This window comes from Cuculus canorus, chromosome 14, assembly GCF_017976375.1.
Source record: "Cuculus canorus isolate bCucCan1 chromosome 14, bCucCan1.pri, whole genome shotgun sequence".
NCBI lineage: Eukaryota > Metazoa > Chordata > Aves > Cuculiformes > Cuculidae > Cuculus > Cuculus canorus.
Genome location: NC_071414.1, coordinates 12,815,878 through 12,843,227, shown reverse-complemented (window position 1 = coordinate 12,843,227; position 27,350 = coordinate 12,815,878). Strand labels below are relative to the sequence as shown.

The following is a 27,350-nucleotide window of genomic DNA, read 5'->3' as shown; positions in this document are numbered from 1 at the left end:
TTTTAAGAGATGCAGCATCCATATTTCCTCTTGAGAGATTTACATAAAATCTCAGTGAAGCTGCTGTGTACATTCATCAGATTTTGGAGAACACTTCATTGCCCAGCAAAATAGATGTGATGCATTATATGGTAGTTCTAGGATATCGCCACCTGAAAATGCAGTGTGTAACACATAAACTGTATCTCCAGCCAACCTTATTCAGCCACCTCCTTGTCTGTCAACTCATCCGTCCAGAAAATGTTTGGCCAACTTCAAACTGGTATCATCAACACAGTTCTAGGCTACCTGAGATCAATTTGACTTAGCAGTGTAATGAATTTAATTAAAATCTATTAATGTCACATTGAGCTTTTAGCCATTATTTTAAGAAATCACGGGGGCATCAAACTGCCAAAATGTTTCAAAGTATGTCTCAGACAACTTTGAAAATGTAATGAAAAGTAATTAGAAGCACAAACAGAAAATTCGGTGGTGTTAACACTACTAAGATAGAACATTGGCTTCAAGAATCAAGAATATTAAAAATCTGATGTGAAATTTCCTTTGCCAAGTTTCAGGTATTCAAGGAGAGAGTTGTTGTAGCGTGTCCCACAGTAGGCATCTGACTTGGTCAGGATGAATTGCCCTCTAGCGAATGCTTTCTATTTTCATTGGTTATGGAGATAACCTGACTACCTTGCTGACACCATGCGCCTAATGCTTAGGTGACTCATGTTTTATGAAGGTAATCCGGTTCTGATTTTGAAAAGGCACAGAGAAGAAGATGTAACTTCCAGACTAAGGGCAAAATGCTATCCAAGTTATTTGGACTGTGAGTATCTTATTCCTTGCCCTCGTAAAGAGAAAAGTTTAAGAAAGTATTAAACAGCCTGACCTGATGCTGATTTCTAAGCTGAAATTTTACAGTTGTCATTAAAATTCCAGAGTCCTATCAGCTCTGTGCAATTCAAGTTGATTTACGGTGCTAAAGTTTTTATTTCAAATGGTCCTAAATTTTCAGATTATCGTCACCAAAGTTTTGCAAACTTCAGTGCTATCTGAGTGATAAGTTCTGCTTCTTTATGGACATACAGAAAAGCCAGATCCCAGAGTGGTTTTGTCTGTGACTTTACTTTGATCACACAGATTCTGTAATTTCAAATAATGAGAGTTAGATTTACAAGATGGGAGTTGACAGATCGCATTCGATGGGCTCTTTTGAAAGTCGCAGATGTGGCTGCTGTTGGCCGTGTGTGCCACTAGGAATATCCTATTTGAGCTTCCTCAGATATTCATTCCAAACTAAATAGTTCACACCTGATGCTGGAAGAAAACTACCAGCTTGTAAAGAACCAGTCCATTCACTGTGAACCATCAAGGCACAGAGCTGAGAAATGAAATACAGTATTGCCAGTTGTCATTTCACAGCCTGGGAGAAGCAAACTGAGAGCGGTTATATGAATATTATGATCCAGAAACTCTGTTATCTACTAGGTGCATCCATATCGATAAGTGGTTATTATTCTGTTCTAGCTGGCTGACATTTATGGTTTTCAGGATTTAGACTGGGGTTTTCAGTTCAGTTAAATCAGATGTCTGCAAATAAGCATCTGTTATGTTTAAGTTTCCCAGAGCCTTTCTTTCAAACCTGTTATTTTCTCTGAATAAAATGCTTAGTACAGCAGAGCCTGAAAATGAAAACAAACTCCAAATGGTCTCCACAGGATATTTTTGGGGGAAAAAAAAAATCTTTTTGAAAACATAAGAACAAACTATGACTGGCATAAAATGCATGTGCCAGAATTTATTATATCTCCAGTGCTTTCTAAGAATCATTAATAGAAAAAAGTACTTACGGTGTCCTAAACAATACTGCAAATTTCTTGAATTTTAATTTAGGTTCTTCAGTAGTCAGGAGGATAAATGGTGTGAGGGAAGACGACGCTATCATGCTTTCCCGTCTCCAGATTTCTTGCACATTGGGGTGGGGTCTGTGTCTGCTGCAGGTGGGTGATGTCTGGGAGGAGGGGTACCCTATCGGGCTGCCTCCACCTCATCTCTCTGGCCCGCGGTACCGTGGGCTCTTGACTGTGCCAGAGGGATCATCTCTGCTTTGCTGGAGCATTCTGTCTTGCTATATTCAAGGAATGTCTTAAAAGAAGGTGCTCTAACCTTTCTACCTCGTTTCTCTCTCTTATTAATTCAACTACTGGGAACTGGGGAAAAAAAAAAGTTTGTGGTGATGCTGAAAAAGATCCCTTAGGCATTTAATAAAAATCCTCAGAGGCACTTTCTCGCCCCATCCAGATGTTGGATTTTTCTATAATGCCATATATGAAATAACATGAAAGTTCCTTAATATTTTGAGGGGTTTCTAGAAGTGAATTAAAGAAAGGGGTACTTTCATTGAGGAATGAAATTTAATGATGCAAGACTTTCGGTTCTCTAAGAGTGAAAGAACAAAGTAAGGGGAAGCAAAAAGCTGACACAGCTGGAGGATTTGTAATGAATATTGTTCTATTGCAGCATCAGTGGCACAGGATTTCCAGGGCCTCACGTACCAAATTTTCAGTGTAAACTTCAATAATTTTCACCACAAATTTGAGGAATAATCTTTCCCTTGAGCTTATTCAGTTTAAAATATCATTTTATTTGCATTTTTACCTCCACATTATTTGGAATCTGAACTGATGGCTGATGAGCAGTTTCATTGCACTGTGGATGCTCCATCACTGTTTTTGCTGGTTTTCAGTATAATGTAGATAAAATTGATTTAATTTTCATTTGAAATTTATTTGAATTATTTATTTCGTATTTTAGAGGTGGATGGGGGTAGTTTGTATGAGAAGTCAATCAGGAAAGAAACAACATGGTATCACCATGCAAATAATCAATAGCAGTTGCAGTATTAGCAGGGTCTATTGAATTGTCTTCAAGGGCCTTCTCTAATTATTTCTGCAAACTGAATTAGCGAGATGGTTTCACTAACTTTTTTTTTTAATGGCAGCTGCCTACCCAATTATATATATTCATTAGCTCTGATATGATTTCATTAACCAATGTACATTAGGTGCCTATTAATCAACTTTTGTTTATGTTCTGGTAAGCATACTTACTAGCTCATTGGTCTGGATAAACTGGTTTTTGTTTATATTTTCAATTTGTCACTACTCGTGAACTGTACCAGCTGAGGGATGAATGCAAAAAGGTAATTAAGCTGGTTAGGTTTAATTATTTTCTGTTTCAACTGTCTCGAAGAACCACAAACTGGCCAACCAGGCAAATGAGCAGTAATGAATGAAGCCACATGATTAAAACATCTGTCACTGTCCTACCGGGTCGATTGAAAGCTTGAATTGGCTGCGTACTCCAAGTGTGACAATTGCTATGGAAAGCTAAAAAAGCCACAGTTAATGTTCTTCTAATCCTTCGCCTGTTGGGTTGACAGTGATGGGTAGCAAACATGCACCAATGAACAGTAACGAAGTCACTTTTAGATCGGTTCAGCACAGGTCTCTCAGGCTAATTAGGTAGACAAAAATGTTAATTTAATCAAAGGAACATGTATTCATTAAAGAAGGTGTGCGAGATAACTGAAGAAGAGAATTAACTCAGTCAAGAGGTAAACTATAGCTCCTGACTCTCTCTCTCTCTCTCTATCTCTCTCTCTCTCTCTCTCTCTCTTTCTCTTTCTCTTTCTTTCTTTCTGTCTTTCTTAAGAAAAAGAAGGTACAAACCCACACTTTTGTCTCTGGGAATCAGTGGATTTGCATCAGGAATCAAAATGGTCTCCCTGTAGTCATGCATATTATCTGGGGGGTTTAGGACTCAGAGGAAGCAGAGAGTGAAGGAGATGTTCATTCTGCTTTCCAGAAGGCATAAACCACATGGCCATGTTATTACTCAAACGAGTTCATTGGCTTCTTACTTCTTGGGACTTTATTTAGCAGTGGTGTAGTGCAGCTGTGTTTGTCTGATTTTGTTTGGTCTCCCCTAGAACATGACTAATGTTCAAGTCACAAATGGAGCAATTTTGTTCATACTATAACCCTTATGGAGATATGTTCAGCATTCTTTGGGGTGGATTGGAAAAAACAAGAAACAATGATTTTCAGCTGTTAAGAAGTAAAATACACTGCAGATTGTCTTACCTTTTCTGATTTTTGTTATCTGATTGTATGTCATATAAACCAAATAGAAAGGAAGGATGATTCTCTAAAATCACTTGGTTTCTGCAGCAGAGAAAATAATTAAAACATTGTGTTACAGTTTTGTAATAATTTTAACCTTCCCTCTCTGCCTCCCCCACTCTATTCACAATATAAAATTTGGATTTATACAAAAAATGTGTGTGACAGTTTCTGTCGGGAGATATAGACTCTTTTGGTGCATTCTGTATATGACCCTTACCCCGAAGTCCACTGCCTGCCCTACGCTCTCTCCATCCCACCACATGCAGAGAAGCTGATGCTGATGGATGCAGTATTTCCCAGAACTTGATAGTGTCTGTAATTGTTACAAAGACACATGGTGACCCATGAGAAAAACACCTGGGAACAATGGATATGAATGCTCTCTCGGTGTTTCACGTAGGCAGTTCTGAGGGTTTAGCCAGAGCGAATACTATTAATATGGTTTAAATATAAATATTTTAAAACATAAATATTTTAAATATTTATATCTAATGAACTCTGTAGTGCTTTAGATCAAAGAATAATTATCAGTTATTGCTTTGGTAGGGTATATTCGTGATATGTCTTTTAATGGCTGGGAGGTTTTTGTCTAATTCCTTCTGGGAGGATGGAGAGTGTTCAGTGGGTGTTACAGGTCATTTATGTTTCTGTATAGGATGTATGGTTGTTTGGGAAGACAGCTGGAGAGAAGGAATATTGACGTGTGCTGGCATACATGGATTAGGTTGCTTTGTAACATAATTCTCAGTGTAATGGTTAATAGGACTATTTTAATTCTTTTAATGTGTGTTGTGTTGTGAAGAAAAGTTAACAATTATCCTTTTTATTGTTTGCTTGTTTGTTTAGTCCATGAGTCTTGTAGGGCAGCAGATGGTAGAAAGGAGATTGAGGTAGAAATAAAGGTTTCTTGTTATCACTAACAGGTTTTATGGTTTATAATAGAGGTTTCATTTCTGTGGTTAAATAGTGTAAACAGTTTTCATTAGCGACTAAATTTAACATAATTTTCAGGAAGATACAAGTTCTGGTAACTGAAGACGATGATTGATATTGATCTAACAATGAAGGAAGAAACAATTAAAATGCTGAAAGGTAAATTTGGGAGAGAGAAATGAAGATGAAGCTTTTTAATTTGGGGTAAATGAATCAGCAGCATGCATGACTTTGTTTGGAAATGTAAAATTTATTTTAAATGCTTATGAATAAATTATCATGCATCTGTACCATGAGGTGTTAACAGAGCCCATGTAATTGGGACACGTGGGCAAAGCAGTCCCAGAGAGTTGTCTGAAGGAATCCAAACTGGATTCTTGCTTCATATAGTGAAATATATAGATGTTTTGGACTGATCGTGATAAACGGTCCTTTTACTTTTGCCTGATCAAGCTCAGCCATTGTACAAGGGCCTGATTTTCAGATAGTGGGTATTAGTCTGTGCTAAAAAATCAAGATCCTCTGGATGTCTTGTGTTTACAGCCTCTGCATTTCAAGTGATGAGTCCTTTGAAAATTTTTCGGACCTATAAGAAACATATCATTTTAAGAAAAGGAGTACTAGCTATTTGTCTGAGTTTTTGGAGCCTAGATCATTTTGTGAGTTTGGCTGCAGCTCCTGACGCTTTGCAAGTTGATCTACATGCCATGTGTTGCATGTGGGAGCTGAAAGTGTGGTATTGAGCCATGCCCCGGTACCTCACTTGAGGCAAGTTAATGGATTTTTTTTAATTTTTTTTTCCTCTTGAAACTTCATGGAAAGGTCTTCTAAACTGCAGGGAAGATGTATACTGCAAGGCTTTGGGGCTCTGACAGAGGGATTGCTTTTTCCTTTCTTTATTAGGAGATTTGAAACATTGGAAAGTGTAATTAGCACCTGCTTCCCAAGGTGCTGTCGTCGAGTGGAGAGAGTGCTCAGGGGCATTTTGGAAAAACTTTCCATTCTGTTATGCTGATATTAGAGATTTGCAAGAGCTGATCCTGATGGGAGTCTTGTGTGAAATTCACTGTGAGTTGCTATCACATTTCAGCTGCTTTTAAGAGTACTAACCATATGGTATGCAGTTCAGCACAGCCCTGTTGTGGCTTCTCCTTGGTTTGGCTTTTCCACTTGGCACTGGAGGTGCCATAATTCAATACTGTACCAGGGAGAAGGAAGAGGATGAGAAATTATATTGCCTTAAAGGAAATCCTAGGATCAATGGTATTGGGAAGACAGTGGGTGTAAGGGATAAACCATGGACTTGATGACTGATGCTTATCGTAGCCCTCTGGATCAGAAGTAATTCAAAAATGAAGCAAAAGAACCCTAAAATTTACAAAACATCTCTCATCGTGAGAGTGTCATTCTGAGATAATCAGGTCACATATATGCTGCTCTTACCATCTAAACAAATGGGTTATATATTGAAAAAAAAAGATGGCAAGAAACTTCTTTGGCCAAGTGCAAGGAAGAAATGTTGTCTCTCCAATTACCTACATAGGAGAGTTGAAAAAATCCTAATAGGAAATGATTTAAGCTTAACTGTGAAGTTATTATTTCAAAACTAGATGTAATCAGTTACCAAAAATGCATTATATGACTTAATTAGTGGTTGAAGTACATGAAATCTCTGGGGATCTGTCTACACTAGTGTTAAGGGACATACTATAACTCAAGGTAATTAAATAGTAATTAACTTGAGTTAATGAACGTGTATTCTTTGGAAGACACACAACGGTTAATGGATTGGCATGGAATGAACCAGAATTAAGCACAAGCCTGTTTGTTTTGCTGAACAAGCATCTACTGAATGTCCATGCTAGAGTATATAAGGTCATTAATTACCTTGAATTAGCATCTCTACTCCCATTCCAACCCAAAGACACTCTGTAGATAATTCTAGGACAGCTGTTGATGCTTCATGGCTAAGACAATTAAAGATATTACCTCTATTAACCATGGCACAAGCTTTTGTTAACTGCGGGCCTTTCAAACAACATGAGCAATAAACAGGCATTTGAAGTCTGTGAAGTGGAATTCGTGTTACATTAGTGAACTAATTGAACTAATGCGGAGGCTGGCCTTCGTCAAAATTTCAGACAATCCAGAGGAGAAAGCCCATATCAGCAAAGCCATGCACACTCTCCCCTTCAGTGTCAGCTTATTGTGGAAGAGAATACTTGAACTTACATGGCCATTAGCCGTTGAGTTAGGGTCTGGATTTATCAGCTGAAAGAGAACCTGATTGTCAAATGTTTTCTGTTTGTTCAAAATCAGTTTTAAGCCAAAATTCCTTTAGTGACTGTAAGGACAAGTAAGAAGTTTCTTGGAGCTTGAAGACCATAAATATTTGAACACAGTCCCAAATACAGCTAGCAGCTGTACGGAGAGCTTACAAATTGAAATGACTCCTTTTGAAAGATTTATAGTGAGCTTAACAAGACACTAATAATGCACGAATTCAATAGCCAGAGGAGAATTTAAAAAGCAAATGTGTAACTTAGTTGTTTGTGTTACCCAAATTTAAGTAAACAAAATTGTACTTTTCAGTGATTTAAGAATCTCTTCTTTAACAAACAAGAAATTATTTAGGGGGGAAAAAAAACCAGCATAAGATTCAGCTGAAAAAGCAATCATTAAAAATTAGTTGCTCTGCAGGCAACACAATTACTTTTAATGATATAGCAAAGCAGAGTTTGGTGCATTCAGTGTGAAAGAGAAACTGTTGCAAGATTCCTCTACAAGTATGGAACACCCACAGACCTGACTTGTTTGTTAAACTATGGCTGCATTTATTCTTCGTAGCACTTTTTGAGTAAGATTTAGTTTCACTGGTAAAGGACGGCGTGTAATGAAACAATGACAAGAGACCTGTGGGAAATGAAATAGCTGAAGGCTTGTATGGGTAAATTTGTACGGCACGATGCAGTTTTATGTAGGGAGCCATAAGGTCACTCATTTAGAGCTCAGCGAAGTGTTGCGCTACTGGAGTTTTAGCGCAGTCACCGCCAGCTCCTCCACCTCTGATATCTCCACGTGGCTCCAGGTAGTGCTGTGCTGATGTACCCCTGCGGGGTTTGGAGGGAGCGCGCTCCCTCAGCAAGGGCTGGCAAGGATGTCTGTGTGCTCTGTGGATGAGGTGTGTGAGAAAAATGGAAGATTTGGAGATGCTAAGGATTCTTGAGCATGCCTTAGAGCAGCAGTGCCACCCTTCCCCCCTGTTGCCCAGGCACTTGGGATGCAGCCTCCAAATTCTTCCTGGAGAGCTCTGTGTGGCCATGGGTCAGGTGTGCCTGTGGTCCGTGAGAGGACCAGCTTGGGCACATACTGTTGTCCTCTTTGCATACCCTTTGTACTTTGAACTGTTCAAAATGGGCAGACGTGAAGGCTCTGAACTAAATTCTGCGAATGCAATTAATGTGTTCCGTTTCAGTTACCCTCACGTCATTCAGGGAACTATATTGAAAGAGGCAAATTAATGACTATTAAGAATTTTATACCCTGCTATTTTCTGTATTTACTGAAGTTACTTTCCATCACTTCTACAGAAATAATTAGTCTGATATTTAACAAGTGAAGCTATTATTATCTTGAATTGCATAAGATTTTCTTCACCCATGACAGCAATTGAGAAGGGTAATAAGGAAAAAAACAAAACCAGAAACAAACCGCAAACCTTTAGGAGGACTTTAACAAACTCATGGCACAGTTCCATAATAGATGTGTAAGTGATATACCTGTGTGGTAGGAGCAGTGCAGAGCTCCTGAGGAGTAGAAATAGGTGACCAAAATGTTGAGAACAGAGAAATGGGGAATGAGTGATGGGTTTGAGTCAGAGAGATTTTAGTTTTGGCGTTCCATAGCTTTACTGTAAACTTCAGGATTTCTATTGAAATATTGGCCCTAGACCCATCAGTAAGCTCTGAAAATACAGGTTGGTAATGACTTTGCAGCTGAATCCCAATTTTCTTGCTGTGTATTTTTTGCACAGCAGAAATACTCCCTCTATATATATAATTAGTGTTTTAATGTTTGTTTTCCTTCTGTTGAGTCTGCCTTTTGAGATATTCCTTTAGCTCTTTCATCATTTCACAGACATTAAAATTCTGCCTAAAATAACTCCAGCTATCCTTAAGTTACATACAAAGGATTTTCAGCTCCCAAGCAGATCTTTTCAAGCTTATTCTTAAATAAATTCTTTAAAGTTATGAAGCCTTCCACTGCCACTTCTTAAGAACTGTAGGGTTTTTTCTTTTTTGTTTTTGAAAGCAGTGTGTTGCACCTATTGCCAAGACTGTGGAAGTCTTTAAAGCCCCACCAATAATGGAAAGGAAAAAGATAGAGTTTTTTAATAAAATAATAATTAATAAAATAGCCATGCTGTGTATCTATAGCTATGAACTATACATTTCTTATAGTGCCCTCAAAGACAGACTTGAAATAACCAACTAGAATAATAAACTATAACACTTGGATTAATATTTTCCTCTTGATAACAAGGTAACTGACCACACTTAGCATACTTACTCTCATTAATAATCCCATTCAAGAAAGATATTTATAGTTGCGGTATTTTCCAGAGTATGTAAGGACTTCACAAGGTATCTGACAGCTGGCATTGAATAACACATTCAGAAGCATATCACCAGTAATCCATCTCAATTCCTTGTTTATTACCTTTGCAACTTTCTAGCAGTTTTGTCAATAAGAAATTGCTTCTAGCAGTGTGACTTTATTCTGATATTAATATCCCAAATTTATCATAAGGTTCTAAATTTCCTCCGATCACCAAAATGTCCTGTTGAGCCATTTAAGTTCCCTCAAACTACATTCTTTATCAGTAGCCTGGGAAAAAATATTTTTTGCCATATATCCCTGAGTGTTTTCAGATTAAATTCACTGAAGCTGTCAAGTAGGTCAATGAAGAAAACCGAAACAAGAGAGAGAAGTCTTGTTTAGGATTTAGATGGAAGGGGAGAAGGTGACAGTGATGCAGAGCTCCTACCCTGTTGTCACAACTGTGTCCCAGGCAAAGCTGCTGACGTGCAGCCTCCGTGCAAAGGGAGAGAAATTGTGTGTCTTCAGGTAGTCTGAAGACAAGCTGTGGGTGCTGAGCCAAAAGGAAATACAAATGTTTGCCTCAGCACTTTTTGCTCTATGCTTGGTCATCTTTTAAGGGATAAGAATTCCTTGAGCACTTTTGGTCCCTAGCCAAGTGCAGCCATTAGCGATTGTGTGTCATCATCTTCCAGTGGTTCTTCTTTCAGAAAGAGAAGTCTTATGCAGACAGTAACAAGCACAGGCTGCCAAAACAACCAAAAAGCTTTAAGAAAAATCTATGTTGCCCTAAGAGCCCTATCGGGACCGTGATGGAGAGCTGAATTGCCAATGAGAGTCCAACTCTGGCTGCCCTGGAGGAGCGCACCAGTGCACTTGCAAAAGCAGCTCTTACTGATCGAAAATGTTTCACTGAGTTCGTGACCTTAACATTATTTGCATGTAGCCTGATCGTGTGGACCATCTCCCCGCGTGCTGTCATCTGCATGCACGTGCGCCGGAGCACCAGTCAGGGCTGCCCCACGGGGCTGGGCAGTGCTCCCAGTGAGGATGCAGGGCTGCATCCTCCTCCTGTGACTCATTTGTTTATTTTCTTTGAAAAATGCTTAGGGAGCATAACCAGTGGCTTCTGCCAAACCTTGTAGACACCCACTGCAGCATATAACATGTTTAAATTGAGAGCATCACATGCTCTGCTCACCTTTACTCCTTCTGCCAAGCTGGAGGGAGTGGGCATCCCTTCTTACTCATGCTGGTATTGCTGCAAAGCTGCACTCAGAAGGAGTTTACCTCTGAGATGGACGTAGCCTGGCAGAGAGTTCAAATGTGGTTCACAATAAAAGAAATCCATATCTGAGACACTTAGTATTTATTTTAAAATATTTCATTAGTTAGATGATCTTGGTGCTGGTAAAAAAAAAGATAATAAAAATGCTTGAGTGAGGTTACACACAGCAGATAAGTAAATAAATAAGCATGCGGGTTGTGAGTCACTGCGTTCCTGCTGGTATCATGTTTTAGAAAGGAGCAGAGAAGGAAGAAATGCTAATGTCCCCAAATAAGACATATTTCTGTAATGAAGTGACACACAGAATTGTGTTCCTTAAAGGCAAAAGTGTGGTGGGAGCAATCACTTTCCTGTGACATTAAGATTCTGTTTAAAAAAGTGTTATAAAAAAGGTGCTTGCTCTGCTAAAGTTTGCTGATGCCAATTGTAAATTTTTGCATGTGATTCTTGGCTATTTCATGTAACCGCCTGATTTTCATGCACATAATATTGTACTCCTGACTTCCAAAAGAATCTCTCGGCATCTGGCAAAAGTCCCATATGACTCAGTAAGCACCCACTCAACAAATAATTTGGAATTAAAAACACCCCACGCATAGGTTCTGCATATGAAAAAAAGTGCCATTTCAGTTTTATTTTCCTCAAGAAATAAATAGTAGGAAAATTATCTCAATGTTTTCCAGTTGCTTTGCAGCTCAAGAAGTATAAACTACCATGATGATAATTTTGGATATTTTATCAGGAAGCACAGCCTTGCAGGATGCTTCTGGACTCAGATTGATGATTAGCAAGCTCTTAGTTCCCTTATTGTGTAACGATCATTATTTTTGTTCTAGTGAACAATTTTGAATGCACACTAGAAAATCGTGAGGAAGATAGGGGACATTAAGCATAATGTGTCGTCTGGCAAGGAGGCAGTGGAATGAGAACCACGGGCAGAAGAGAGACTATCTGAAGTCTGACTTGTTGGCATTTGAAAGTTGCTAAAATTAACCTGTTGTTTCTTAGGAGCAGGATATATATAGTTTCTTAACTGCAGTGCTGTTTCACAACACGGTGCCGGAGAGAAACCTCTGGAGCTCTTCCTTTAGCACAGCCTTCTCATGCGACTGTCAGCGGATGCCTGACTTTGTGCCTCAGTTTCCCCTAAGAGGGCACTCACGTGTATGTGTGCTCACTTAGCATAACGTGTGCCACGCACAGATGTCAGCGTTTCTACAAGGTGCGTTAGGTGGCTGGGTGCTAAATATTCTGCTACGAGGAATCTGGGGAGCAGTAAAGGTTGACAAGCAATGAAACTGCTGCTTATCCTCTGGTCCCTGTAGCTGTTCCCAGGCAGTCGCAGCCCATCCCAGAGCATTAGTGCGAGCCGTGGGGGCCTGGGTGCTTTTGGCCATGTATCCATTGCCCATCAAGGTGCAGTGGGTGCATCCCGGGCTTTCCTCCACGCGCCGTGCCCTGCGGCAGCTGCAGCGCCTGCCTGGGTCCCTGCTGCCGCAGCCCAGCAGCCACAAGCATTCCATAAAAGCCCTTATTTCCTACGTCTGCTCTGGGGCCGGATACCAGGGGGGTATAAATTGATAGAGCCATTTGAAAGCGGTGGACGCACGCCACAGATCTGATCTCATTCTTTGCACACCATTTGCAGTGGTGAGGGGCTCTAAACATACACATATATTTTCCTTTATGAATAATTATTTGCTGGCAATTGTTCAAAAAGCAATAGAAGCAATATACTTATTTCAGGCTCTTTGGGAGCAGCGCTTTCAGTTCTCTCATTTCTTTGCTGTCCCCAGAGCCTCTCTCGCTAACAACAATGCCATATACACACTGTAGATAAGTCTGGAAGACAGTTTAAATTATTTTTCAGTCTATTTGGATAGTGGAAGAGCTAAATAATTTATTTTTGTGACAAATACAGCTATAAAAATTCTGTGGGGGTTCCTTAGCCATGAGGGAAGCTTCTTAACAAGGGACTATGGATTCCTTTTAACACAGTATTTGATTTTAAAGCAAATTTCTTTTTCCCTATCTGTGCAAATAAGTTGGGAGTGCCGGATCTCCTGTCTCTCGTTGAAAGTATGAGTCTTGATTAAAAAAAAAAAAAAAAAAATTATTAAAATAATCCCTGAGGCAACTCTATATTGGTATGGTTGGAATCACATTTTTGAGGTGTATTTTATTTCATGATATGTGTTTATTGTTTTGCCTAGCAACACATTTATTTTCTGTTTGAATCCTCCTGCACACTACTGAGGTCTAAGTTTATCCCAGTCATCTATAGGCATCCAGAAAAGATGGTTCAATCACGTTGGAGGAGCTCCACAGCAGCTGGGAAGAAGCACTTCCAAGGAGTGATTTGGGTGCTAGGTGAACTCCACTGCCCTTTCTCTCCTCTTGCTGCACAGGTAACACAGGGTGATTATCATCCCAGTGCAGGCTCATCCATTAAGTGCCTAATATTAGCTGAATCCAGGCTCAAAAGTGATTAATTGAGGTGCGTCGAAAATATTCCTCCCCCTCCACCCTGTTTTCTCCTGGCTTCGTAAATAGAGGGGGTAATAGTAAATGAAGCAACTGAAAATAAGGATTCGCATCGTGATTATCCTACCTTCGGAGGCTGATGTTGCCATAGCAGCGAGTATATAATACAGGTGCAGTGGTTTTCGAGAAGGTCAGCGCAACAGGCACTTCCTCTGAGTTTCCCTATAGCCTCTGACTCTGTCTGCTGAGATGGGATTGTTGGATGTGTTAGAGACAGGGTTTACACGAGTGGCTTCAGCCCTGTTTGGTCTCTCTTTACCTGTGCTTGTATTTCTCATATGTTGAGTGCTGCTGTGGATCTTTAACAGGGCTTTGATACCAGAGCGTATTTGTGCAAGATTTATTTCTTTGAGCAGACCTGGTATGATGCTCTAATTAGTGCCCCTGAGTTGTTTTGGCACATTCACATCAGACAAAAATGACCCAGTAATTGGCCCCATTTTCAAGAGCTCACCTTCAGAAACACCGCGTGAGACCTGGTACTTTCCTTTTCACACTGTCAGTCCTTAATCTGCCAGCTTCACTGCTGCTCAGGGGCAATTGCTAAATACTGGGTTAGTCAGAAAACCCTTATTTCAGAGTGTAAATACAGAACACAAGAGGGATTCACTAAGATAGTGAAAGGAAAAAAAAAAACACACTTCTTCCTGTAAACTTTTTTCAGCAATATAAAGATGAGTGAGTTCAATTCAGCCTTGGTGTGACTTGGAGTAGCGATGCCACAGTGTGTGTTGTGTTCAAGATCTTAATAGTTAAAAAAAGATGTGTTTATTCTATCTTTCATTCATTAACAGACAGATTATCATAATCCAGGAATATTAGACAATTATTTATAAAACCTGTTTCGGCAACCCCTTGAACTGTATAGTGAATTTATGTGCTGATTTTATTACTAAATTGCTGCATTAGGATGGTACTTGTTCCTACAAATATAAGAATCTTTTTCCACTTCTTAGTGAGCACAAATTTCTGCAGGATGGGACTTTTCCCTTCTAGTTAGCATAATTAAGATAATGAGCTAGACTAAAAAGATGGAGTATTTAAAGGACGCATTTGGAATATGTGTTCATGATAAGATGAAACCTTACTATTTGTATTGGAGCAGAACAGCGGAAAAACACTCAAGCGAGCATGGCTCATATTGTAAAGTTTCAGTGCCAAAGTGCTCCATAAGAGGGAGTTGGGAGGCGTGAAAGGCAAATTTTGGGCTCTTCCCTGCTGTACCAGTGGAATGGGAAATCATTACCCTGGAGAGGAATTCTCTGATGATGGTTGTGTTGTAGTAACAGTGTTGGGATTCATAATCATTTCCCCAAAAGGTCTGCTAATTTTTTTCCCTGCAAAAAAAGTACTCTCAAATGAGGTGGCTTATTTCATAGAAGTCTTGGCTTTACATTGCCACACATGAGCATACTTTGAGTAAACTGACTAGCAGTTTGCTTTGAAAAGAAATACCTCCTGCCCAAAGTAGTTCCAGCAATATGCAGTAAATCCCGAGCAGAGCTTTCTTAAAGCTCTGGCTGAACAATTTGTTTAGAAATTATTCCAGTGCTAGTTTGGAACTGTTTCAAAGGATGAGATTTATTGGCTTTGGTCACTTGTAACATACTTGAAAGAGTAATTGGAAAACCACATTTGATCCTGTTCTTCCTTCTTCTTAAGATTTTTCTCCTTAACTTCTGCTAAAGCTAATGTATAATTTTCTTTTGCCTTCAATGACACCTTCATAGAGCTCTTTGAGTAATCTTCATAATAAATGGCTCTGGCGAGTGCTTGGTCAATGTGGAGGGACTAGATAGAGAGGAAAGGCACTATGGGAACATGCACATGGAAAATGTCCCTAGCACCATCATGGCAGGTGAGTCTGACGGGAATGAAGTCAAGATTTTCTGCATTGCAAATCATTGGTGTAACTGTGAGATGTCCTCTCAGTTCTGTGCTCTCTTCTTTGTATGCCCTCTTTGCATCTTCTGCTTCTTTTTCTGCAGTCATGCAGAGGAACTCACAAAAGCAGGAGTTTCCACTGGAAAAGAAGGGCTCTCAAGCTTTCCTTGGCTTAGTTGAGGCTGAATTTTACGTTAACCATAATGGGCTGCAGGCAATTTCCTCCACTTGTACATAATTCCCTCATAACCTAGCTGCCACCTGACTTTCCTGTAGCTATCACAAATGACTCCACACCTGTGGAAAGAAGTAAAAGTGTCTACATAGCTCATACAACTTTAACAGCTGCTTCTAGAGGTAATTTTCCAGTGGGTGACTCCCACAGCTGGTCTTTGCTCATTCAACTCCATGTCTCTCTGTGACTGATTACTGCAGTGCCATAGATTATATAGAGGTGTCTTCTCACAGGCTGTCACAAGCTTCTGGAGGGAGCAGTGAGCTGCTTGCTAGTCTTGCAATTTATAATGTTGTTTCAGTGCAACAATTAGCTGCAAAGATTTTAGTTGTGCTTCATTTGTGTCTCCCCCTTCCCTGAAGAGGTCATACATACTATCTTATACTGACGCAAAGCACTTGGGGTCACCTTCTTCACCCACTGATGTCTCAGCACAGCGATCCTACACTGTGCCTACTGCCTTTAAATGAAAAGACTACCAGTAAGATGTCTGACAGGGACATCACAGCTCAATAAACAGGTAAAAGAGGGAAAAGAGTGCCAGTTGTAGCTGTGAGATCTCATAGCACAATTCAAAGCATAAGCATATGTCCGTGCTCACAGCAGTAGGGGCATATATGCTGTGAAACACTACGTTGGCTTGGTTTTCTCTACCATCTCCACAAAACTGAGTCCATAGGTTAGCTTTCAAAGCAAGGTCTTATGTCAGAGGAAGAAGTTGTCACACATTGACTCCTTCCCTTGGAGTGTGTGTTGCTCTGGACTGTGCTGTGTAACCAGCTTTTGCTTTGTAGGACTGGTGCCACCAATGGGTGTTTTGGCTCTCCTGGCTTCCACAGAAAAATATTGCTGCTGATCCAGAGCTGGCTACTGGGGTCTTTATTGAGATGACAAATTAACTGAAGAGGATGAGGAGAAGGAGAGAGGGCAGATCCTACTAGAGCGCAGGGGGTTGAGGCTATGAAGAGCTGACAACAATGTGAATCCATACAGACCTTCCTTAAATCTGTGGAATCTGTAAACATTTCAAGTCAGAGATGGAAGAGCAGCATAGAAATCGTCCCAGTAGGGGAAGTAAGAAACAGGTCACTTGCATTGCTATTTTCTGGTTTTCCTAACTTTGGATGTATTGAGCTGTGTAATAACTTGCACATATCTGGAAGCGATGCAGAGCACAGCAATCAATAATACAAGCAATGATAATCAGGTGTTTCAGCCATCTGACATGAGCAGTCTCCAAATAATCATCTCCCACAGGACATTGCTAAACATAACTTCAGTTTATTCGTAGTAAAAAAGTAAATGCTTACCTGCCATGCAGAGACAAACCTTGCCAACGGTTTTGCTCCTGAAAACTGAAAAGAGATGGAGGTGCAGGAAAAAGCGTGGGGAAAAACCCACTGGTGCCAGTGGTGGCCAGCAGACAGCTGGAGCTGTCTGTGTTCCCCAGCACTGGTGTTCCTAAAATCCTTGGAGAGGCCTCAATAAATTTGCCTCTCTGTTCAGAAATGCCAGGAGAACAGAGGAAATGCAAGGGAGCGTAAGGCTGAATATATTGTTTGTAGAGAGCAAAGCATGCTGGCACAAAAGGCCACAGTGAATACATATTATCACCACCTTGGTTCTTGACTGGGATAAGCTGTGGTGTGAGCCCAGCCTGATCTAATAATGTTGGCCATAAGTTGCAGACACAACTTTAAATTACCCTATTCCTATGTCTATGCAGTCCAGATTGGTGTGGCTAATGTCGCTTCCAGGTATTTACCACAGCAGTCAAATTTCTCTGATTAGGCTGACTGTTTTCTCTTATTCTGTTCACTGAACCTCCCTGCTACCAGCCACACAACTTAAGAAAAAAAGTTAATGTAACCCATGACTGTTAGAAAGGAAAACAACAAAAACCAGGCTTTACCCGCACGTGTAGCCCCATTGCTAAACAAAAGGCAAGGAGGAGCCTTGATGATGAGATAGTAACAATGCTGGACTCTTCCCCTGACATTAATGCTATCATTGTAATTGGCTGTAAAATTGAATTGCTCTGGAGCTCCTAAAAAAAAAAAAAAAAAAAAAAAAATCCTTTCTCATTCAGCATCTCCAAAATGACATTTATGTTATTCAGGGTTTTACCATTGCTGTCCACTTTCAACGCAGAGCAGTCAGCAACAGCACATAAATTTTTATGCCTGCCCATTACAACGCGTTGCAGAGAAAGAGAGAGGGAGTAGATGATAAAATTGATGTGAAAGTTTTCACCATGCTCTACCAAAAGCCTAATAATTCAAAGCAGGTGGAAATGGAAATTCCTTGACTCTGTGCCTCCTGTTTAGGGCTGGCATCCTGGAACCTCCCAGAAAGCTGGCTTGTGCCTGCACAATGAAGTCCTTCCCTCTGCTGAGGAGACTATTAAGAAAAAGGGGAGAAACAAAGATTGTCAAATGTCACTGTATCAAATGATCAATACTCCTTTTTTTTAGTTATTCGCAAGCAATGGAGTGGCAGATAAGGATACATACCAATCAGAGGCACAATGTTTAGTAAAAACTGTGGTCTCTGTCACTCTGGGTAGATTTCTGCTAGATTTTATAGGTCATGGTCTGTGAAATTTCATAGGAGCTTTCATATATATTCTCTGTTGCAGAGTATGACATTTATTTGTTATTGAACCATATAATTTAGGGAAGATGAAGATGCTTTATCCAAAACAACATACGAGGTAGTCTTTCATACAATGATTTGTTTATAATATATCTATGTTTTGCGTTCTCTATATAATTCTGCAAGCTGCTTATTTTTTTTCTAATGGGAAATAATAAGTGAATATATTTTAATGATTATACTTATAAGAGGCCAGGATACTTGTTAACTTTAAACTCAGGTTACAGCCTTTGCTTTTTTTTTTTTCACCTCCTGACCCAGACTGTCACTACAAAAAGCTGTCATCTTTAATCATGAGAAGCATGAGCAGCAGAGAGTTAATCATCATAAGAGTCAGTGCTGAGCATTGCCTTCCGATCCCAAACATCGTGAAGTCAAGAGATAATGCCTCTTGGGTGCTGCTTTTATTAGTTTTAGTAGCTGCAGGAAGAAAGAAAGGTGAGCAGGGACTGGAGGTTGAGAAGGATCAAAAGTTCAGAAGAATAGCATGGAGAAGTGCCTATTTTTTCTCCAGCTAAGTGGTTTTGTAAGAGAATACGCCTGCTTATAAAACAAACGTATTCTTGATAGTTTGGTTGTAGCACATTGTCCCATGGGCATGTATCTCTTTGGGGATGCACAGGACCTGCTAACTGTGAGCTAAATGTCCCAAATCAATGTGTTTCATATTTAAAAATCCTAGGGGGGGACACTTGGGAGACAGAAAGTGAAGGAGAGAAAGGAAGAGAAACACACAAGAGGAGCAGAGTGGAATGCTGGATCTGTATCACTACACGGCGTAGAATACAGTTGTGACCCCTCAAACTTACTGGTTTGCCACAGCTTCAGTAGTGACTTGACAAGACCGTTTGTCCATTGGCCCATGTTGGCGGTGAAGCATTGTCCCACTTCAGCTCAGGAGAAAGCCTGGAAGTGGTCAGAACTGTGTATCCACAGGGGTGGTCATTCTTGCAGCTGTACGTGGCGTATACCAGCTCACACGACCTGCAACTTTTCTTAGTGAAACCAGAGAAGAGTTTGCAGTGTGAGGTCCCTCGGGGCTTATAACCTCACTGAAATATGTATTTGGGGAGGAGGGGGGGAGGGAATGTAGAGGTTTTTTTAGCAACTCAAAATGTGTGAGGGTCTGCAGACAGCTATAAAAATTCCTGCTCTCTCAAATCACAATGCATACCACTATCAAAATTTAATCTGAGCTCTTTGATGCATAATCATATTTCATTCATTTTCCTTCATCCTTCTGTGCCAACAACAACCCAGAATTCATAATCCAGTATTTTACACGTGAGACAAGTGTAGCAACTGGCACTTGGTGACCTATCTTTCATTTCCCTCCCTTCCACAATCAATAGCGGTTTTGGCATACATCTCTATTTAAAGTTTACTTACAGCTTTGATTTCAAAATGAGATGACAGCAGTCATTTCATCACCCGGCACTCCTGAGCCTGCCTTTGTTCATAAGACAGCACGCTCTGGTAAAAGGGATCTTTACTTGGCAGGGTACACGCTGGGAGCAATTCTGCTTGGAACGGGAGATCCTCTGGCAAGTGACCAGTGTCACTGTTAAGACTGTGCTATGTCTCTGATTTTCATCCCTCTAAATTCAGGACTTCTGGCACTAGTTAACGCAGATCTTGTTTGGTTAGCCATTCACATTTAGTGGCAGTGGTCCGTCTTGCAGTGCTGTTGGTGTACACACAATGTGAGGAGGAGAAAGATGTGACAGATGTATTTTATTTTTTGCAGCTGGATTTGAAAACGTGCAAGATGTGTATGAAAATCCATGTGGTTTTCTTGGATTTTCCCACTCTTCTCTTGATCTTCTTAGGGCTTCTACTGAAGTAGATACCCCTTTCCTCTAAAAACCCTGAAATAGCTGTGAGTTAGAAGCTGAGGTGGCTCTTTCAATTCGGACTTCTATATTTAAGGATGGGCTTAGTAGCACTTGAGATGGAGGCAGCTGAGGTCCTCTCAGTGAGTCCCTAAACTGCATCAGATGCCATGGAGCCAGTATGACGTGTCCATATTTATAGATCAGTAATTCCTCAAAATTACTACTCCTGCCATCCTGTGGCCTGCACGGCCCTGGGTTTCACCATCTTTATGACTCTAACATGAATCCTGTTGCTGGAAGTGCTGATGTGTGTGCTGATGTCAGTGCAATGTTCTCCGCACGCTGAGCTCCAGCTATTGTAGGTTTCTGTGATTATTGTACCCTGCCTTATCTTGGAGCCCTTGAGGCATCATGTAACATCACCCTCCAGCTTCTCTAGCCTGGAGAAATAGAAAAAAAACCAAACCAAAACAGTTTTAAAGATTCCTTCACCGTTATGTTTGAGGATTGTCAAGCCTGTTCTTGACTGCTCAACTCTTGGTCATTTCCTAATCTTAATTTATACATGTGGAGACATAGCTTTTGCTAGCTTCGGTCTCAAGCCTTAATAATGTCAGCCAAATTTCTGCTAAAAGGTATCCTTCAGACCATCTTTTTATTATAGAAAAAATAACAAAACCCAATTTACCTCAATTCTTGCAGACTTTGGCAATCACCCTAACTCTTAGAAATAATACCTTGCATTTGATGTGATTTTGATTATACATTTATCTCTGCAATTCCCTCACTACACCATGTTTCTTACACACATACACCTTTCTAAGCAATTCTAACTGAAATGAACTTAAATCCCTCATCTTAGTAAAAGTTATGACTTTCACAAGTTAAAGGTGAAATATAGATTGGTCCAATTCTGCTCTGTGCCGATGTATCCGGATACCTGTCTTATTGCATAAAAGCCATAAGAAAAACTTGTATAAAATTTTGACATGTATTTTGTTTGCTATTATGGTTTGTCAGGTGTTTCATTACAACTTGGACACACATAACTAAACAATTTCTTAAGAAAATGGACTATTTGCAGTCATCTGCTGGAGGCTTGCAGCCAACGCTTCATGCCATTTGTCAAGATTTTTGCCGTAGAAGCTTAGGGAGCTGTGGGGACCGGGGAGCCTGGTGCGGGGCTGGGGAGACGATGAGGGCTGATAGTCGCAACTGTGAAATTTGAATGAGGAGAGGACAGAAACGCGTGTTACTTCAGTCACTTAATGCCTGACCTCTTTGCAAAGGCTGTTTGACAGGCATGAGAATTACTCAGGAGACCCAAACATTTGGATACAGAGGTACAGATTGCTGATATGTGCTCGGGCTGTGCAGAAACCAGAGTGAGGGCTCTGATCCTGAGCTGATCATCACGGGAGAGAAAAGTCAGGAGTTAGTCTAAGACAAAAGAGCAATCTATTGGAAAGATATTCCTGTTCTATCACTGCTTCTCCCAGAGCAAATATTTCCATAAATGTACATTCAAAATAAAAAGCTGTGCAGCATCTTAGAAATATTGAAAGGACAGGAAAGACTGTATGACTTGAAACTAATCAACGAGTTTCCACATCTTTTTACTGTTATGGCTAACAACCCTAAAGAAATCCCACCAAAGAGTCCATGTTTTGCAGTGATTTTCTCAAATACCAGGAGTTAAGTTACCTACCACATTTTTTTTTTTGCAATACTCCTACACCGCCAGACCTTATTCTGTCAGTTCAGTAGAATTAATCACGTATTCTCTGTATGGAACTCGGTAAAATTAATCACATAGTCTTTATATGGGTTTGCTATGAATGAGAAGGTACATTAATATACAGGCAGCTGGTGAATATTACAGTGAATAGCTTCCTGTTAACACAGAGCATCACTGCGTCTCTTTGAGTAGAGATGGCTAACTTAAAAGAACATCTTTCATCTGTGAAAATGGTTTACTGGGGGGCATTGCAGATTGTTCTGAATAGAAATTTTTTTTCACAGAAACAGAGCTAGAAGGATAACACTAGTAATTGTATTCTCTATTACTTCCCAGTGCTTTACAGATTATCCTCTAGGAAAAAAAATAAAATCAGCTATTGGCAGCCTGGTGAATTTAGTAATTGTACCTAATTGGGTTGTTTCTTTTTGTTTTAGGATGGAATGGGGAACCTGAGAATCACAGAAAAAGGTCTAAAGCTCGAAGGAGATTCAGAATTCTTGAAACCTCTCTACGCCAAAGAAATCCGGTCAAGACCAGTAAGTTGCTGGGAGAAGAATGAGCACATTTCTGTAGCCCTAACACTAAGAAACCATGAAGTGGCAGAGTGGCTTGGTTATCAAATGAATTACTTTGGCCACTCTGTGCAAATGTAATTTGGGGAGTGAGACAGTGAGTGTCTTTTGAGGACTTAATCTGGATACGATATCCTCCGGGCAGTTACAAAGTTTGATATACAGTTTTAGTTTGTGTAAGCCACAGTTAAAACGCTTTCAGGACCTCTGAGATTTCACATGGTCTTTTTATCTCTTTTTGAGATAAAACATAAACAACCCTAAACTGAGAGACCTAATGTTTGCAAGGTAGAGGCATGGCAAGCAGTTATGAAATCCAGCTCGCTAGTTACTCCTTTTCTACAGAAGGCAGAGAGGTGAGGTCTTGGCAGAGGGGCCTGATCTGTTGTTAGCTGGCACAACAAACCCATTTTATGTGCACAATCCTATTTCATATTCTGTTTTAAAATTATGTGCAGTTAAAATTCAGTGCTGCTCGGAGACACTGCTTGACAAAAGTGTCAAGGATGTTAATAACAGAAAATGAGAAAGAACCCAAGTGTGATTGAAATAGCGTTTTCATAGCAGCATTTCATTGATTGTCAGTGACTTTTGATCTTTCTAATGCAATCCTGTTTGTCCTGAGCAGCTTTAAAGTAACTGAAACAATTATAGAGAGTTTCCAGGATTCTGCTCAGAAGATGTCATCTGTCTTGTTTCCTGATCCAAAGTGTTAATTTGAGTCAGATACCAGCCTTCCATTTTGATAACAACGGCAGATAGCTAATTAAATAAAGGTAACATCCCTTTATCTCAGTATTTCAGTGCTCTTGTAAAAATTGGAACTTGTAGGATAATCAACACAACAGCCAATACAATATCCAACTCAATTATTAAAGCTTATAACCTCTGTAAGATGGCTAGGAATTGATTTGAACAAGCATAATCATTTAGGAAGAAAAGTTAATAAGAAAACGTTCATAGCTATAAATGTTTTCAACTCTGAATTAAAACAGAGCCATAGAACCTTACATGTCATACACTTTGTAACATAAAATGTGTGGAAAGGTGCAGCACTCCGTTTGATAAATAGACTGACAAATTGCTACTTACATTTCTTATTCTCTAGTTAGATTGCTGGAAATAATATTTGATTACTAAAAGAACTCAGAACCATGTCTTGCTACCAGGGAGTTTACTGTTTTCATATTATCATATTGATTTACATTTTAATATGGCAGAGAGGACAAAAGGTGTCCCATTCTTGAGGTTATGAAACTAGTTTCCACACCATTGACATTTTAATGAATGCAAGGAACAAGAAGGTCAGGCCTGTATGTATGCGTTCCTTGCTTTATTCCTCATTCAGGATTATTTTTGCTGTTAGCCAGCGAAGGATCTAGCTGCAAGCCAGAAAGTCTAATCTGAGTTGCAGCATGCCTGCTGGCTTCAGTAGACGAGTCCTGGGAACTATATTAACTACAGAGTTACTTACACCATGCATGTAGTTTCTCTGACTTCTCAGTTTCCAGTTAAACTGGAATAACCTGTGTTGGCTTTCATGTTGCTCAAAATACTGGAATTACTATTGGGCTGGGGGCAACAGGGGCAATGCTATTTATTTCAGTCAACTTCTGCTTTCTTGTGCTGTGTTTAAATTTGTCCTCTTGTAAGGAAATGAAAGGGTTACAGTCTATCAGAGGGTGGGAGTTATGGAATATTTTAAAATATTATTAAATAACAATACTATATTTTTTAAAGCACAGTGGTACGACCCAGTGTTCTCTTGGAGGGAGGCATACTAGCACTTCCTGAACCTGATGAATATTGCTAAAATCAAGTGCCAAACTCAGATCTCAGTAGTACAGATGAACATCCATGCTAATTCTATAGTGATCTTCTCTGGGTTTTCAGAAGTGCATAATGTGGCTTTAAATATGCCAAGTGTATCAGAAATAATAGAACAAATAACGGTAAAGAGCATCACAGAAATAAACTGACACATAATATTTTTCATATATCTAATTGAAGAGACTTGTGTGTGATAATAGGTAATGGTTTTATAGAGAGCTTGAAAGACTTTCAGGTGCTGTTATTTGCAGAAGATTTTTAAAAAAGAATTTAATTTCACTGTCATTCTCTGTGGTAGATGAAGAGGTGTTGATGTCTTATGGAAATGGCAGGAGAAGAATCACTTCTTGTGTAAGTGGCTGCAGTCCCATAACCTCTGTGGAGTGGGTTTTCCCACTCATGTGTCTTGGCAGTGTTGCTCCCTACATGGCTCTAGTGCAGGCAGAGCTGGGCAAATCCTGCCAAAATATTTCCAAAGCATGAATTGTGATAATTCTTGAAAGCCTGAATTTGTCACTGGTGCCTCCTCTTCTCTTCTGTGTCTCTTAAGTTCCAGGAAGGTGGTAAATAAAATTACACACAGACTTGCTTTCCTAGGAGCTGTGCCTTCTGGTTTAAAGATAGTTTTGGATTTCCCAATAAATGTTTATTGCTTTTTAAAATTAATTTGGCATGAAGAGCAGATCAAGGCATAGAGAGGAGGAAAAGCCCTCAAATGTCAACACTGGAGACTGGGTGTATGGGAACCTCTGAACTTCTGTAATTTGTGCCTTAATGAGCTCGAGTAGGTACTGCCCCTTTCATCACTTTCTGGAGCGAGTAGTTGCATTTAGCTTGCTCCTTTTGGAAGGTAACTAATCGCAACTGACATTACAACCGAGAAGAACTGAATCTGTTGTATTGTGGCATGCACTTGATAATGACTCAACAAAGGCATTGTTCTGGGTTTGCCTTCACAAATATTTGCAGAAGGATTAGACCAACATGGTTCAGTCTCAAACTGGAGAAGTGGCTGACTCTGACATGAACTGGTTTCTTAAAGCTGCTTCTAGCCAGTTTCTTTCTACATCACCGCTGCCTCCTATCTCGAGAATGATGTGCACAGGGTCAATTTCCTTTTCCCTCACCCATTCAAGACTGACCCCCAAAAACCCTCTCTCTTCATGTAACAAAGGTCTCTGTTCCTGTTGTTTCACCATCCTAGTCCTGGCTCAGTAATACTGGGTTTGTAGTGCCTCCTGGATTAGGAGAGTATTTCTAAGCATCAGAGCTTGCAAATAAACATAACCTTATTACCACGTGAGCCTAAGGTTTATCTGGAGATTAATGAATAGTACCTGGTGGTAGCAGGGTTTGCACCCTTGTAATCTTGTTTGAAAGAAATGAGGTGGATGTGTTCCCTTTTCCAGGAGCGTTCAGAGCATCTTAAAATCCCAGCTGAACATATTGCACACTAAACAGTATTTTCCATGCCACTTGCATGGAACATGAGCATCTTGCTGCCTTTAATTAAGAAGTTAACTGGACCATGAAGTATTGCCTGTGTAAATAAAAGTGATTTGTACTTAGTCAAGAAGGTGCATTAGGAATCCTTGCATTTCTTTGCTTGCACATAAATTATGGAAATTATTAAAAATTGGAAGGGTCATCTATAAACCCATCTGTAGCTCAGCTGCACTGTCACTCTCAAAATGTAGCTGTCTTTCTAACTGTTGTAATTTATTGTGGACTATCATGTGAACCATCTGCTTGCTTATAAATGAGACAAACTTTGACTGAAAGTTGCACGCAACAGCACAAGTTGTTAATTTTATGTGCTGGAAAGCAACGGCAACGGTTTTGTGGTCTTCAGTCTTCATTGCGTTAATTTGAATAGAGATTTAAAACTGCAAATATTCTTGCCTTTGTTGAGAAGAAATGCTAACTAGCAGGTTCCTTGAAACATATAGTAAGTACATATTTAGCTTTCTTAGTGCAGATGGGGTGTTCTGAAGCTCGCCACATCCAGGTCTGTAAGTAATTTATGAGGGGCAAGACAGAGAACAGGCTACGTGCGTTTTACATTCCAATAACAACAGAAATAGAATCCTGTGCTGTGATTATACAGGAAAATCAAGTAAATTACTTCTCTCAGGAGCTGTATGACAACCAATGAGATGATAATCTCAGCTTTAGGAAGCTGAGAAACATATTGCTATGAGACGATTGCGATGGTTTTGCCCTTTCAGTGTTCATTTCAAGTGCATTGATAAAAAAAAATAAACCTTAATTTGCAAGTGTTTACACCTGGGCTTTAATTTCCTTGCCCCGGCTGCTTTTAAAGGCAAGAGTATGGATTTACCTGACAAAGATCTTTTGCAGTATAAACCTCTTGGTTGAAGTCCCACCTGTTCAGCTCTCTTGCAAACTCTCATACTGATAGGTGGGTCTGGGAACACAGATCTGAACATGGACACCAACTTTCTTGTTTGTCCTCTGCTACTGAGAGGGGCATTTCCAAGCTGTTCTGTTGTGGCACAGATATAACTGGTAGCAAAATTCACTGAGCAGAATTTGAGGATAATTTGGATGTCTTTTAAAAGAGATCTCTTACTGTGTTTAACCAGTTTCGTGTTCAAGGTCTGCTTGCCATTATTTTTAATCAACTGAAAAAATAATTTAAAAGAAGAATCCTATACATCACAGAAAAAATCCTGAGGCAAAGTGCAGTGTCTTTTTCTATTTTGCTTTCTGTGGGTGATGTTAGAGGTCCCTATCCTGCTCACTGTGGCAACGAGTGCCTCACTGAGAGCAGAGTGCTCGCTCAGAGTGTGGCAGCAAAGCTGGTCTCATTTGAAGCCATATGAAATAACAAGTGACTACAGTGGAAGAAGGACTGGGTTTGTCATTAACACTTGGCTGTGATTCTGCAAGGGCATCTGTTTGGCCTAAAAAAAATCACCCTTGTGAATTAGGGCTGATAACTGCTATTCCCTTTACTGGTGTTTAGTAACTTCTCATCAGCATAAAAGCTAGACTAGCAAGTACATAAAATATGCTTGTCTGTACTTTACATTATC

At 39.9% G+C, this 27,350-nt stretch overlaps 1 protein-coding gene across 8 annotated transcripts in view; it reads left to right on the top strand.

Annotated features, from left to right (window-relative positions):
* Window positions 1-27,350, top strand: part of SGCD (sarcoglycan delta) — a 378,321-nt gene that overhangs the window by 277,179 nt on the left and 73,792 nt on the right. For all 8 annotated transcript variants that reach the window (XM_054079590.1, XM_054079588.1, XM_054079593.1 and 5 more), the window contains one exon: window positions 22,324-22,425. In XM_054079590.1, coding sequence (XP_053935565.1) covers window positions 22,324-22,425 — 102 coding nt within the window. The remainder of the gene's footprint in view (window positions 1-22,323; window positions 22,426-27,350) is intronic.